This window comes from Cyrtonyx montezumae, unplaced genomic scaffold, assembly GCF_038088225.1.
Source record: "Cyrtonyx montezumae isolate F1298 unplaced genomic scaffold, pur_monq_1.0 scaffold_9, whole genome shotgun sequence".
Lineage (NCBI taxonomy): Eukaryota > Metazoa > Chordata > Aves > Galliformes > Odontophoridae > Cyrtonyx > Cyrtonyx montezumae.
In genome coordinates, this window is record NW_027072100.1 from 8,088,052 (window position 1) to 8,104,280 (window position 16,229).

General features: G+C 45.4%; 1 protein-coding gene across 1 annotated transcript in view; it reads right to left on the reverse strand.

The window, feature by feature from the left end:
• TAF4 (TATA-box binding protein associated factor 4) overlaps positions 1-16,229 on the reverse strand; it is a 36,479-nt gene extending 20,250 nt beyond the window's left edge. The window contains exons 1-2 of the mRNA XM_065754577.1: positions 15,876-16,229; positions 12,888-13,976 (exon numbers count right to left, since the gene is read on the reverse strand). Of these exons, the coding sequence (XP_065610649.1) occupies positions 12,888-13,976; positions 15,876-16,194 (1,408 nt within the window). The 5' untranslated portion in view covers positions 16,195-16,229. The remainder of the gene's footprint in view (positions 1-12,887; positions 13,977-15,875) is intronic.

A 16,229-nucleotide genomic window follows, 5' to 3' on the forward strand; every position in this document is an offset into this window, starting at 1 on the left:
CTGTAGAAATCCTCTTCTCAAAGGGTAACTGAGCTTTACTTCCAGTGACAAAACACCACCAGGCAGCAAAGAATCCCTTCAAAACGAACATGCCAGTGCTCAGAAACAATGTCACTGTCAGAAAAGAATAACTAGAGGATCGATACTTCAGGCACAGGAAATCAAAGTTCTCACAAGTATCTCTAGGAAAGTGCGTTATCGATCACCAAGTCCACTGACATCCAACCAACCTTCAAATCCTACTTAGATTCACCAGGAACGTTCACCTACACAGATATTTTACCATGAGAGCAGCGGTGCCCAAAGCTCTCAAGCACACACTCATTTGCAACAAGATGCTGGCAAAAAAAAATAATAATTCTGACAGTAATCATAAGTAGACTGTGCCATATTAGTAGAAGAAAGCCTCATAATAGTACCTTTTCTGTATTGTCAGAAGAGATTCCTTTGCAATGAAAATGAAAGGAAGCGTCTGCAAGGTTAAGCAAGTTGCTGTCATACACAGCAGAACCCGTAAGAAGCAAAAGGGATGAGTCAATGCTACTTAGGAGATCTGATCAGGTTGTATAGAGACCCCAGAATGACAAAACCTTTATGGAAGGATGAAGCTTTAAGATTCCCCCAGTACAAAAAAGCTGGAAGAATACTGTAGAGAGAGCTGGAGCAAAGGATAGCTGCCTACTGAAACTACAAGGAGAACGTTCAGTAGAAATGATATGATACGATAGCATCCCTTCTTGCAGAATAGGAAATGATAACCCAGCACCAATGTCAAAGCTATCAAGGAATCCTTCATTCCTTCACTTACGATAAGTGAACTGCCTGTAAAAGGACTCACTCTATAGGAATGAAAAGAGGGAAGAACCTATCAAAGTCTACTAGCACAGGTTACTCCTCTACAAGTTCATAGCAGTTCACAACAGTTGAAGTAACTAAAGAAAGCTTCCCCTAACACAACTGAAGGAAGATTCAGCATTACTTATAGACGTTGAAGGGGAGCTTCTGTAATGAACTGTCAGGCACAGAGCACTCACAAAGGACAATCTATATAGCAGCTCACGAGGAGTATTGATTACAAACAAGATGAATAGCACAGAAGTGAAGTTGGGAACAAAGCTTTGGATTAGTTGTTACTGAAGATGCGTTCTCTTATACCTGTTGAAAGACATGCACCAACACATTAGATGTACTGTCAGTTCTGGCAACCCTCAGGGTATGATGCTGGCACCAATACCATTCAATATCATCAGGGAATTGGATGATGGAATGGAAAACACTCATCTAGTTTGCATAGGACAACAAATATAGGGAGCTGCTGATATGCCAGAAGGGAAAGCTGTTAAGTCCTGAACCTGGGAGAGAAAAAAACCATGTGCAGGCAAAAAACTGAAGTAGTAGCTCTATAGAGAAAAGCACAGGGGTCCCAGAGGACACGAGCAGCAAGTCTCTGAAGAGAAGGCAGCTAACCACATACTGGACTGTAGTAGCATGAGCATAGCCAGCTTGTTCAGGGAAGTGATGAGTCTCACTAATTGGCACTTGCAAGGTCGCATATGGAATACCACGTTCAGTTCTGGGCTCACCAGTACAGGAAAAACACTGACAAAAGGAAGCGAGCACTAGGAGGGTTAGGGTGCTGGAGCTGGCCCCAGGCAGTCTGACCTAACTTTGAAGTTCCCTGTGCTTAGAGCAAAGGCTTAGTTCAAGTGATCTTCAAAGGTCCCTCCAAATCTGAATTATTGCACAACTCCAAAAAAAGGGTGCCAAGTAATATCCACAGATTCAAAGGGAAAGAGAAAGTGCCTTGGATTTAACGTGACATATTGCTAGGTCTGTAAAAATGGGTCAGGACTTCAGCTGAGCTTCCATTAATCGCATTAATGAATTTACATCAGTTTTCTTGTCACATACAGACTTGGACGGTATGTCATCAAGATGGGACCACACTAGGAATGAGGGAAGCCTGGACGTATCAGTTCAGCAGCTTCCCAGCCACAGCCAGTCACTCTCCTGCACAGACCTTTCCTCCTACTGTGGATTTTCTTGCTCACTGTGAACAAGAGAGTGTGTGTGTGGGGGAAATACTGTTCAGGTGCTCAAAACCTCAGGTGATCTGTGCTGCACAACAAATCCAGGAAAGCAAAGCCTTCACGTGAACTCTCCCACCAAACCCTTAGTTGTGGTCAGCAATCCAGGCTCGAGTTTCATGCACAAACTCAGCTGGTTTGTGACACCGCAGTGCTCAAGTGCATCGTGCAGGTGTGAGCTAAATCAGAACCCACCGCTACCTGTGACAGACAGCACACACCATTCCTTCCCAGCACATCTGCTGAGTCACAGGTCTCAGAGCAGGCAGGGCCAGGCAGCTGAGCTGTCCAGCACACGGAGCAACCTGGCATCCTGTACCAAGTGCACAGCTGCACTGCACTGTATATCTTAAGAGTGGCTGCTAAATGCTCAGCACCAGCTGTGCTTCAGGTAGAGCAAAGACATATCTCACCTAGCTACACAGCCCGAAGTTTTGGAACAGTGTTAGTTTACTACAGCACTCCACTCACATATTGCAGCTCTCTGCTCACGTGCAATCTGCACACACAGCACAGACCGTAACTGAAACACTATTTCCTGAGCAGCTGATCTGTGATTATTACTAACACAAGTGAAAGAACCACCTCAAAAATCATTACAGATCCTGACAGCAGCACACAGAAAATGTGTTTTGTAAAGGCAAGTCAACAAGTTATGAAAAGTCGTTTTTGTTATTTTTTTCCCCCAATAAGAGTCAGAAGACAAAAGACACAACCTCATAGTGAAAGCTTTTACTCCTCTCATTATGCAAGACCTTAGCTTCGAACTGCAGAACTTCACCATACTCTTACAGAAGTGAACAACTCGTACAGTACTGATTCCAAAGTCTTTCAGGAATATAGCTAAAGGAATCATGCCATGCTAGCATGCCAAAAAGTCACTGTATTTAACAGTGATCCCATACAGAGAAATCTTACCTTAGCTGAAAAATGTGTAAGAAGCCTTCTGCCAAACACCTCTTCTTACACTGCAGCATTCAGCAAATGCTTCAACAATGTGATCCGAAACTATTTTGACTTTTCTGGAAAGGTATATTCTTTGAAAGTGTGTTAACACCCCTTTCTAGTCAAGCCCACAAAGCCAAAACAGCAGAGAGCTGCCAGACTGCAATCCAATCATCACACAAATCTGTCCTTAGTCTGGTGCAGAAAGAACTAAGAAAGAAAACCACTATCAGGCTCTAAACCAACTACTTTAATTACTGATCTCAAAGGGACTCAGATTCAGCTCTGCCACTAATTTCTCTACACGTGCATCAAACAATAATGCAGTTACACCAAAATCTGATTTGCCTTTGAGAAAGGAAGACACAAAATAACAGGTCACTGATTATTTTCATGTTATTCTAAAGAGGAGATTTGAAAACTCAATTAGTATTCATTTCTGGCAAACAGAAATGGACCAAGGTGCATCAACACACCTGAGTGGTTCAAGCACAGGATGAAATGGAAACGTTCAAGCTTTGAACCTAGCACAGCCTGCAAGCAAACACGTAGTGAGGGATAATGCAATGAATCCACATCATCTTCCTTCAAACAGCGATGCCTCAAACCAAGCACACTATGGCTGCCCTACTATAGGTGTACCCTGGGTGATGTCTGCAGTGATGGGATCCCTTGCTGGTGCTGCCTCTTCACCTGGAGCCACAGAGCCCACAGTGGACAGCTCCACAGGTCAACAGCTACCAGAACAGCCTCACGGGAACCTTCACCTCCAATCCCTGCAGGAACACTGTGATTTTAAGGCTCTCATCACCAACGTAAGAACCACTCTGCTTTGAGAAGATGTCAAACACAATGCCTGAGAGTTCAAACACAATGCAACAACGGGGCCATGATATTACATGTCACTTGGCTGATAGAAACATTAATTCAATAGCATCACTTTTTCAGTTAGAGCTGAACACTGAAATAAAAGTATTTCTGCACCTGTAAGCCTGTGCTCAAAGGTTTTAAACAAAGTGAAGTCTAGTTTTGATTTTACTAACCATCAAATGCACAGTCCTGAGTAATGACTAAGCTTAATGACTGGGTATGACTAACATTTATAAATAATTAGTGCCTTCCCTCCCCTCCCCCACAGAGAGAGAAGGAAAAAAAACGAAGGATATGCTGGAAAAAAGGAAGAACGATAGGAAACACAAGGCTTGAGGTTCATGGCATGAACGATTGCCTCTTTTTCCAATCCACCCTTAATACTACTGCAAACATGACCACATGCATGTTTATTACAGACTAACAGCTGCTCAAGCTTTCCCATAAACTTCTGCACAACTGAGCAACTCTCAGCCTTCCTGCTTCAGACCTCGTCCCATCTCCTGCACCAAGCTCTTCTGGTCACATTCTGTGCCTCTTTGGTGTGCAATTGCTCCCTGCTGCTCCTTGCAGCTGCTACCTCTGACTCACAGGTGCAACTGGTCCCACTCGCCACACCGCTGCTTATGCTAAATGCACCTGATGCTGTAACTTCTGGGAGATGCATTCAGTGTAACCCTCCCATGCAGAAATACCCAACTAATTGGCTGAAAGAAGGTGCAAAGACAGCTCAGTACAGCCTTGCTGCACCCCAAGCCATTTAGGAAGCATTTAGGGGCATGGCACTAAACCTCAGAGCTCAGTGCTGTTTATTCTCTGACACCTGGAACACGTTTTGCAGCTGAACCTACGCTGGCTGGCTGTACAGCATCCAGCACACGCTTTATTTCATGCTTAAGCACAGGGGTGGTTTTTAACAGCTCAGCTACTCTAGGAATCACATATTAATTGAGTTATAATGATAATCTAGACCACTTTAGTTAAAGTGGCTTGATTCAATAAAATGTCTTAAAACAGTCACACCATGTAAAACAATATTACACACTGATGCTCGTTTTATTTTACCAGTTGCCCAGGCATTGGCTACAATGCATTATGAAAAAAAAATATTTCAGTAATGCATTTTAAGGAAAAAAAAAAAAAGAATCAAAATCAAAGCTAACTGCTGTTCACAAATTACAGCTGTAACATATAAATAGTTCTACATGGACAAGAAGTTGCTCAATGTTTTATCAATATACTTTTCCAAATACCTCAAAAAGAACATGGCAACAGTCAAATCTTGTGCTAACTCCTGTATAAATACAGAGTAAAAGTACTGTCCCTTGGTAAAAGGGTTTATAATCTATTTATGCACTTTGCTGAGAGTCAGCCTTTTATATTCAAAGGACAACCTTCTCATTACTGGTAATACAAGTACAGAAAGCCATAGTTTTAAAATGTTATTTTTAAGCTGACAACAGCTACAGAGCCAAAGATTATCCATGCTCATACAGCTCCTTAACAGCAGAGTTTTCAGCATCTGCCTATACAGAGCTCACTGCAGGAACAGCACGCTCAGCTGTATCAGCTCCTTATAGGTATCACTCAGTTCTTGATAATATATTGATAACCTATGTTATTACACAGTGATGATGATAATAAAAAAAATGTCCTCACTCAAAAGAACCTATACTAAAATGAAACTTCTAGGCATCCAGAAGGCCTCAAGAACTACTTCAATTTACCTTAAATACTGTGCTGAGGACACATGAAGAAAATTACTCCAAGGCAGAAGGGTTTGTGGCAAAAGCTAAGCCTTCAGCTCTTTGAGACTCCTATGCCTCCAAGAGTACACCAGCATTTCTGGAAGGAAATGACTACAGAATGGAACTGGGGTAAAAAGTCAAGATTAAGCTGAGGCACAAGAAGAAAACAATCAATTCCTCCTGAGGCAGCAGTGTGTTTTACAGGGTAACCTACTCAACATGTCTTTGGTCTTAATGAAAAAAGCCCCATTTAATTTGAAATATGAGGATGACCATTGTTACATCTGTTTAATTGCAGCCTCCACATACAGTTTTTGCACCTCTCCCAACATTTCAGGTGGAAATGGGACCATTTTGCTGCAATATCTCAGTTACAACCTGCAGAGCAGACACAACCATGTCACTGTAAATAAAGGACACAGTGTACAACTACTGCTCTTCTCTTAGGAGGAAGAAGATACAGCAAAATCTTCACCCAGATGAGAAAGGTTTTACAGGTTTTAAGAAACCTGTGTCAGTACATCCAGCAACTTCTTGAATTTAGTCAAGATCCTGATAAGTTCAGAAGCAAATTCAAGTTAAGGCATTAACAACTTACAGAAGACAAAGCCTGAACATCCCCAGGGCTCTTTGGAGCAGCCGTGTGCAACCTGCCCAGAGGAGAGGGCCATCCTGAGCCCACAGCCCCAGCAGCACCAGGACCACGCTCAGTGATGAGCAAATAAGGATGTAACCACCACTGTGTATTCCTTCCTATCACTGTGTCCAGTTGTGAGAAACAGAATTTTCAACATTTTTTTTCTCATGGATCTCAGACATAACACAGTGAACAACAAAATTGAATGTGGTTCCACCCCCCTCCCAGCTGGCAGAAGCATTTCTGTTCCCATCTAGCCATGACATCACATTCCAGGAGTGGATTCAGATGTTAAAGGGCGATGCAAACTTTCATAAAGTTTCAGTACACAGAACACCTGACAGGAGTGGGTGCTTTCAGGTGGAAGTGTTCATTGCAGACATTTCTGACAGAAACTGCAAATAACAACCCAGAAACGTTTAAACTGCCCTGCTGGTTAGCAGCTTCTCTCTCTGGTTCATAGCAAAGAGACCAGCAGTATCCCACCACACAGATTTCATGAGAGCAGGCTCTCTGCAAACCCCTCCCTCCTCCCTGTTAAAGCCCACTTTAAGCCAGTACCTGCATTTTCAACTGCGTTCCTGAACTACTTCATGCATTTCTTGGGATTCTATTTACATATCATTTCCCAAGGCAGAGAAGACAAACAATAGCGAGGAGTTCCGTGCACCAGAAGGTTTAGCATGAAGAGAGTTTGTGATACCTACTCATTCGAGCCTTCCGTGCATCAGCAGCCAAAGCAGTCGCATATTCATCCTCAGCTCTGTCAGTGCTGAAGATGAGCCACTGTGTTAGATGCTCAAGCCCTGGCAGCAGCCAAATGCATGGTCCTCAAACCAAGCTGCTGTGTGTACGTGGCTCACTTCTAACATTTCCAGACGTGGAAAGCTCATTCAGCTCACTGAGCACGCCAATTCCACAGAGCATCCTAGAGCAGCAGAGTGCAAAATGCCTCAAAAGAAAAGATGCGCTCACTTGTAGCTCTCTACCAACAGCGTAAGCAGTGTTACCCAAAAACCTCCAAAGACCACAGCCTGAAGCGTAGACAGATCTGCAAAACAAATCCACACGTGCTCTTCCAAAGATTGCTGGGAACAACGTTTTTCTTAACAGAACTGAACTGTAAGCAGTCAAAGTTAGTTGTTCCACAGATTAGAAGTCGCACTACTTGTGCATTTCCCATTAAATCTCAACTCTTAGAGTCACCTTTATCAAAAACAAAGTGCTTGTTGGCTTCATGACACTCATATTAACAATAACAGCAACAAATTTGATTACACAGCTCTCTCATTTTTAAGTCCTTTGGGGTACAGAGCTAAGTGTGCAGGATTCCTTAATTAAAAAGTCGCAGTGAGAACAAACACAACTTTCAGTCTGGTGACATATGGCAGATCTGATGTAACAGATTTCAAATAAAGCAGAATGTTCCTTTTGCTGATGCATGATTTGAACAAGAAAACCACCCCTCATCCAGAAGAGCTCCGCAGAAGAGATCCACAGTTATCTTTCAGAAAGAGAGATAGCACTTTACACGCCAGCTCCAGGACTCCTAAGCTCAAATCTTGGCTCAATATCGATTCCTTCATGGCCTTCAGCAAGTCAGAACTTCTCCAACTCGCTCCTTCCTCCAGCTTTAAAGCAGCATTCATACTACTTTATCTATCAGCCACTCTAACACGTTACAAGGATTAAGTTTTGTGAAATGCCATGAAAGTCAAACATAGTATGAGAAGCTGCTATTACTACTGTGCCTTACACATTTTTATTAACAAAATACAGCCATGCCTGCACACTTAACAGGCAAAACACCAGCAGCACGTGCATTAACGCAGCGAAGCTATCATCAGGATACGTTTGAACTCGCTTCCCAACCAGTGAGAAATAGTAAGAACTACATTCCACTACTTCATATTATTTCTCCTGTTTCTTTCTGTACTGCTTAAGATTATGGAAGTGTGCACAGCTACTTTTATTGCTCCCAGTTGCTGTAGACACCTCTGGGGTACACATTTTAGGTACAAAGTAACCCGCAGAACACCACCTTCAGTCTGAAAAAGTAACGCAATGTTTTACAGTTTAAAGACAGTCTGATTCCTCCCATTCTAGCACCTCTTCCCCTTTTCACACCCACCCGCCTTTCCTTGCCAGCCTAGCACCCAACGCCTCACCAAAGGAAAGTGTACTACCACTGCAGAAATTACATTTCAGTGGTACCAACTCCAAAAGGTGCTCAAGCTGACAGGACCTGAACAGGTTTTAAATTAAGCACGTGCATAAACAGTTTTCCCACCCTAAGGACAAAAAAACAAGGACCAGGATACCAGAGTCCTTACTGCGCAACGGACGCAAGCTAAGAACCATTAGTTTGAAAGGGAAAGTTACTTTCTGCAGAAACCAAGTTAAGCATCCTACCTTCAGGGTGAAGAGTAGTAGGCCAATCCTCAGAGGTCTGCCCCGTACAGCACCCTTCGCTCCTGGACAGCAGCAGCAGTAAGCACAGCCCAACTGCAGGGCTCACCTGCAGCAGCAGCTGGGTGTTCCACAACCCCTTAAGGGGCTGTCAGTTTAACAGCTGAGAAATGACCCATCCTGCAGCCACCACTGAAACAGCACAGGAAAAGCCCCTCAAAAGAGGAAATGCTGAAGGAAGCCTGATCTCATCCTCATCACCAGCTGCTGTGAGACAGAATGGAATTTTGTAAAAGCAGTACTTCATTTTTATCGTTAGATAAAAAGTGAAGCAAGCCTGTGCTAGCTGTTCTACTACAGCTGCACAACTGGTAATACGAACACTGGTCAGGAGCGCAAAAACACAACAGCGTAACACCAACCTACTCTATCTTCAAACAGATTTATGTGCCACAGTCCTGATTATCTGGGGGAAAAGGGTAGTCTTTAGGAGCAAGCAAGCAATTCTTTTAAGTATCAATACTCCAAAAATAGAAGAAAAGAGGAGACTGAGGGAAACAAAGGTTTCTTGATTTCATTGTCACCTAAACTAGAAAACGGTCCAGAAGATTTACCAGATGCACTCTGCTGTTACTGCTTACATGCAGCACTTCCCAGTCTGCTCCCAGCCCTAAGCAGGTGCCTTACAGGTTATCAGGAGATGCTTGTACATAAAAAACGAAGCGGAAGAGATTAACAGCACAAAGCGCCTCCAAGAACAGAAACCAAATCTTTGAACCCTCAAGCTGACAATACTGTTAAGGTGAGCGTACCCTCTTGGACTTTGGTTCTGAAACTATATTGCAGCACCGCAGGAGAAGGTACTATTTTGAAAAGAGCTTTAAAGCACACAAGTTAGTCATTTTACAAGGTGATCCTACCACGTGCCAGCGATGGCCTCGAGTCACTTTATGAACTTCTACATTGCAAAAGTTTAATCTTAAGAAATCCAGGAGAAAAGTGCATCCGTGCTTTAACAAACTCACAAGTTTCCCTATCTCTCAGCAGCTGACTGTACATGACACGTATTACTGCTTGAAGTACTTCAAAACAAAGAACCGAGTATGATTTATTTCCAGTCACAGTTTCAAAAGATGCTTAAAGTAGCATGTCTAAAGAGAAACAGACTCATGCCTCATCCTCCTCATCCCCTAGCAAAATTATTTGTCAACATTTCTGTCTCTAAAAAGCTAAAAATAAGGTTACTCTTGGATGTTTACTACCCTGATCTGACCAACTGGGCCATGAAGCACAACAGCCCTTTTCCTCAAAGATGTCAACAGTGGGAAACGTATCAATGCATGAGTACCTGGAGTAGCCCAGTTTCTTTGGGAAATGATACAGCAGAACACAGTAAAGCCACAACTACGTCCCATTAGCAATTCAAACGTATCTGATTTGGTCAGTCAATGTTTGTTACACAATCACTACAATGCAATATAAGGCATTATTCTAAAAGTAATATATTTTGAAGAGCACTGATCAAACATTTTCCACATGCTCTTTTGAAGAGAACATTAGAAACCTATAGCCAAATTCCAGGTTAAGAACATTTTATATTCTGCCTCTCAGATATGTGAAACTGTAACTGTACTTTAGAGAGCCCGAAACAGTATACCAAGGCATGAAAATAGCTGTAAAACACGTGCTGCTCATTGGACAAACCTCCACAAGAATTTTCGATCTATTTGTAAACAGCAGTAGAAAAAGTGACACATTCTCTCTCTAACCTCAAGCTGCTTCAAGCACTAAGTCCTAGAAAACTAGGAGCACTCTGCTAACTTTAAGCATACACTTGTGCACACAGATTTGGTGTGTGCAGCAGATGTACAACATGCAAGTGCTACAGCTGCAGTTTCATACTCCCAAACTGCCTTAACAAATCCGGCCTACCACGATGTAATTTGAAATTACATCCCAAACACAGACACCTATTCTGCCTTCACTATGAGCACCTATGCACACTACTAAAGACAAAAGCACCTGCATACACTGGACTTTTCAGAAGCGCTCAGCCCTTGCACCCGTGAGATGTTTGTAAGAGCTCAACACCCATCAGTCACTAAGTGTTCTGTTCTGCGAGGTGCGCTTCATGAAAAATATTTGCAAAGTTGGATACACTGTCAAAGTACAGAAAATTAACCAAAGAAATCAAAAACTAAAAGCAAGACGACTCCACAACCTCACAGGCTGCCCTGAGAGGTGGTGGAGTCTCCTCCTCTGGAGATATTCAAGGCCTGCTGGACGCCTACCTGTGCAACCTGGCCTAGGAGCTACTTTGGCAGGAGGCTGCCCTAGATGATCTCTGGAGGTTCCTTCCAACCCCTATTATTCTGTGATTTATTGTTACACTAAAAAGAAAATCGTTTCCAATATTAAGTCTGTTTTATCACACAAAAATCTCATTTCTATGCATTCAGTCATGTAGGTATGCTTATTTCACAAGTCATGCTATTCTTCTGAAGTTATAAATATTCTTAAAAGTGTAGGACAGACAAGAGAAGTGCTTAATAAAAAAAACAAACAAGTGTTTAGAAACTATATTGCTTTACTTTGATCTATCGAGACCTCCAAAGGAGCAATTTACAGCCCAATTATGCTTAAGGACTGGCAATGCTGCTTCTAAGTGTAACACATTTCAATATGCTATGGTGGTTTGAAAACAGCACCTACCAGGAAAAAAGGTCCCACTGGACTCAACAGTAGTATTTTTTCCATAATCAGATTTATAATGCAGAATTAGTAAAAACATAGGTATACAAGGCAATAGACTGCAAGCCTGAAAAATCTTGTGATGCACTGTGGCAATAAATAAGGCTTTTCCAGCCAATCAACCAACAAGCTCCAAATTAAACACCAGGATTTCAAGGTCTGAGCTTTAGCAATGATTTTTTTCTTTTTAAAATTAGCACTGTGTCTCATTCAAATTACTCATACAGGGAATAATTCTCTACACACAAAAAAAAAATGAGGAATATTTATGACACGTACAGAATGCTCAAAAGACATCATCAAACTACATGGCAACATGTATCACAAATAATATATTAGCCAAAGAGATAGTGTGTAGCATTGCAGTCTGGGCTGTGGTCTGCCTTACCCAGCAGGTGCACAGCTTTGAGGTTGGTTAGGTGTCCCAATAGGTGTACTTTTACAAAGACCCAATGAAACAGATGACCCACAAATGCTGCTGACTTTGCTAGGCACCAGCAGCAGCACGTGGTTAGTTGCTCTCCAAATGCCATCCTGAAAACTGTGAACACTGAGAGTAATACCTGTGACTACGCACTATTAAAAAGACATAACTAAGTGTAGGTACACGTGAGTATTTTCAGTTAAAAACGGAACTGGATACACGTACTGGCCCTTCAATGTAAGAGTAAACATGTAATTCTAAATGCACAAATCTAGGATATTTAAGGAAGAACAGAACAGTTCTCAAGCCAGAAATGCTTCTCATCCTGCTTTTTTCTCACCCACTGAGGTCAGGACTACAATCCTTGCCCAGAGATGCTCTGCACTAAGCATGGTACTAGCTACTACAAAAGCTGCAACCCTAGACACAACAGGGTGAGGTAAGGACAGAGGAAGACTGCCTTTTGTATCAGAACTGCAGTGACTGAAAAGATCATCATAAGCTTCAACTGTGTGAGTTTTTAAGTCACACTTTGAAGGTATTTAAAGGAAAAGAAGGCAGTTTTCTTGTGTTGTATCTGCAGTTTCTCCATTCAAGAGAGCTCTATGGTAGCGGGGGCATGCAGGGACAGAGAGGGAACAGAACAGCATGCAAAGGTTACACAAACTACCAACAAAACCACCTTAAAACGCCTTCTGTGAAAATGAAATAGCAGCCCTTCATTTGATAATGTTTCACAGTCACACTTGGCAGTTTGCAGCTTCATCTGCCCTCAACACTGTAAAGAAGACACCGAATAGAGTTGCTTCCAAATTATTACTGCTCACAAGACTTTTTGGTCACCTGAAAAAAATACACTGAGTACTGGAATGCTACTGTACTACTTCTCCACACCAACAATTCCCATTGTTATATTTAACACCTTTTTCCACAATTCACAATTAAAAAAGGCAAGAGATCTTCCTCCCTGCAAGAATCACATTCCCAAAACAAGAAGCCCTTGAGCTTCTCCTTACCTGGTGGTAACTGAAAATTCTGAATGTTAGTGGGATTCTGAGGTGGCTGAGGCAAACGAGGTGCTAAAACTGTAGGAGTCAAAGTTGCTCTGATTCCACTTGTAGTTGCTGTTGGAGTCCTCGGCAGAGTTTGTGCCACCGTGTTGGCAGTGCCTTTAGCCATTCCCGTAGGGGTGCCAGGTGCTGCAGGAGGTATCCCACCAGGATTGGGAGCAACATTGGTGAGCCCAGCTTGCATAGTTTGCCCAATAATCATGTTACCCCCTGTAGTACTGGGTTGGCCAGCAGTAGCCAGCGTCTGCTGCTGGGACACTGCCTGCACTATAGTTTTCGGAGACTCAGATTTGATGACCTGTGTGGTAGGAGCTGCTGGCACACTGGAACCAGACTGGCTATTCACAAGCGTCGTCTGGAGGGAAACTCCAGATCCCACAGTGGCTGTAGCAACAGCAGGAAAACTCCCCACACTGATGGTTGAATTGATCACAGTATTGCTCCCATTTTGAGTGGCCGCACCAGCTGCAGCTACTGTGGGTCCTGCTGTGTGAATCGGGGGCCTCACGAGCGTCACCGTAGGGCCCCCACTTCCAACGCTCGGCGGCGGCTGCGAGGAGATAACTGTGGGCGAGGAGGAAGATGCAGAGGACACAGCAGTATTAAGGAAAGAAGTCTGGATGACAGTGTTGGAAGCTGACGGCAAAACAGCGTTAACAGTATTTCCTTTTCCCACAGATCCAGGTCCATTGTTAACAAGAGGGGCGACAGCAGGTGCAGAAGCGGGGTTGGCGGTCACAGGAGTCCCAGAGAAAGCAGCACTTCCTGTGTGGTGAGAGTTCATCACCACATTACTACCATTCAAAGTTTGCACTGTTGTGGTCCCAATCTTGCCATTCCTGGTGGACAAGGCAGTCGCCATGGTGCTGATAACCACCGATTTGCCCTGACTGAGGGTCCCTGGAGCAGCAGTGACTTCGGATCCTCCTGCCGCTGCAGTGGTGGTGCTGGTGCTCGTCGTGGTGGCTCCATCCAGAGCTGAAGTCTGGGACCTGGTGTTATGATTAATAACACCTCCTTGCACTCCTCCTGCTCCTGCAAAACAATAACAAGATTAAACAGACAGAACATGCGGGAGGAGAGCTCCGCCAAAGACAGAACATTCTCCCTCATCACCGAGCCTTCTCCATGGAGCCAAGAAAATGGGACAGCGTACAAACCTAAGACGGAGTTAAAGACACTATCCTGAGGCTTCCAATTTCCCACCAAATACTGATAAGTTCAGCGTGAATTATAACATCCTCACTCTCATCACTACAGTAAGAGAAAACAGGGAAAAAAGATTTGATATGAGCAGAAGGAAGGAAGAAAGAAGATCATCTTAGACCTCTTCCCTGTTCTACAGCTTGATAACACACTTAGCTGCGGAGCTGCAATTGCAAGAGGGGAAAACAGCAATAGAAGACACATTCCCTATGTCGAGGGCATGTTATTCACTAATCCTTTCATCTCCTCCAGAGTTAGAGCAGGAGGCTCAACAACAGCAAAACCAAAAACTTGAAGAGAAAGAAGATCATCAGCTTGACAAGGTAAGAAGTATTGCAGGACGTGGAGAGGTCTACAAGAAGACTGCTCCAGCTTATTACAGAGTTCTGGATCCGAAGTTCCCACAAAGACAGTAACAAAATAAATAAATAAAAAGCAAAGCTGATTTTAAGAAGGCACAAGATGATGGCGCTTCTTGTCCTGAATAATCCTCATGCCCCCTCCCCTCCCCCTCCTCCCCACGAGACCTGGTGTTATCACCAGTAGCATCACAGATAGCCCAGGTCCTGGCCCTAAGGAGACAGAAATGGGAAGGCAGTAGTGACAGGCAAATATTGAGATGCATGTTGTAAAGGTGAACAAGGTCCTCCTGGAAGAGCAGCGTTAACTGTGACAGAAGGGCTGTTGTATCTTCTTATGCTTCAGCAAGAAGAGAAAAAGACCAAAAAAAAATGTATAAAAACAGGGGGGATGGGAGAAATTGCAGAGAGATTCTGGGGAGACTTCTTAATTGTCGCTGCTATTACTATTCCCCTGAAAACCAGCTTAGCTCCCTTCCCAAGGGCTGAGCCCTCAGTGCCAGCACTACCACCACCACCCCTACGCTCCGCGGGACACGGAGATGGGCACGCTCCCAGGAGGAGTCCCTGCCCCAGGTGGGTGCTGAGCCCCGACCCCAGCTCCCCCCCCCCGCCCTCCCCACGCCCAGCACTATGACACCACCCCCTGCAGGGCAGAGCGGGAACGGGCGGCACGGAGCGCCCCTCCGAACCCCCGACATGAGCGGAGGGGGCTGGGGAGGAACAGCGGGGTGGGGGGCAGCGTTCCGAGGGACTTCCTCCCCTCGAAATCCCCCCCCCGGCTTCCTCCTCTGCAGGAAATAGGTGTCATGATTAATAACACCCCCCGCACTTCGGGAGAGGGGGGGAGGGGAGGGGGCACTACGGAGAGGGATTCCCCCCGCAGCCCCCACCCCCACGGGAGGAGAGGGAGGTGGAGGAGGGGTGGGGGTTGGGGGAAAGAGGGGAAAACAGCCCCGGGTCGCGCGGTGCCGCCGTCACCCACGGGTGGGCTCTGCCCCCTCAACCCACGGACGGGACAGAAAATAATAATAATAATAATAAAATGAAATAAAAGCGGAGGGGACGGCAGAGTGACACGGCCGGGCCGGGCCGGGCCGGGGGAGCCGGCCCCCCACGCACGCGACAGAACATCCTCCGGTGAGCGGGAGCGAAAATAAAGGGGAGGGCGCGCGGAGCCGCGCGAGGGGACGGGCGGGCGGCGGGGGGGGGACGCGGCGCGGGGAGGGCCGCGGGTCGATGCCCACCTCGGAGCCCCGGGGGTGCCACAGCGAGAAGGGGGGAGAGGGGACAGCGCGGGGGGGAGCGCGGAGGGGGAGGGGAGGCCCCGCGCCCCCAGCCCTGCCCGCGGCACGGCACGGCACGGTACCTGCTTTTGTGATCTCCGGGGCGCTCAGTCCCATCTTGCCGCCGCCGCCGCCGCTCTCTGTTTGGGCATTCGCGCTGCCTCCTACTACAACTCCTCCAGGGCTGGGGCTAGGGCTGCTGCTGCCGCTGCCGCCGCTCACAACATGGTTCCCCAGCAGCCCCCCAGCGGCCCGCAGCGGCTCCTGCGCCTTGTGGTGCTGGTGGTGGTGGCCGGAGGCCGCCAGCTGGGACTCTAGGGAGCCCACCAGGTCGCTCACCACCTTCTCGTCCACCTCCGTGTTCAGGAAAACCTCATCCAGCAGATCCGAGCCCGCCGCCATCTTTTTTTTGGAGGGTTCCTGTGAGCTGCTCCCTC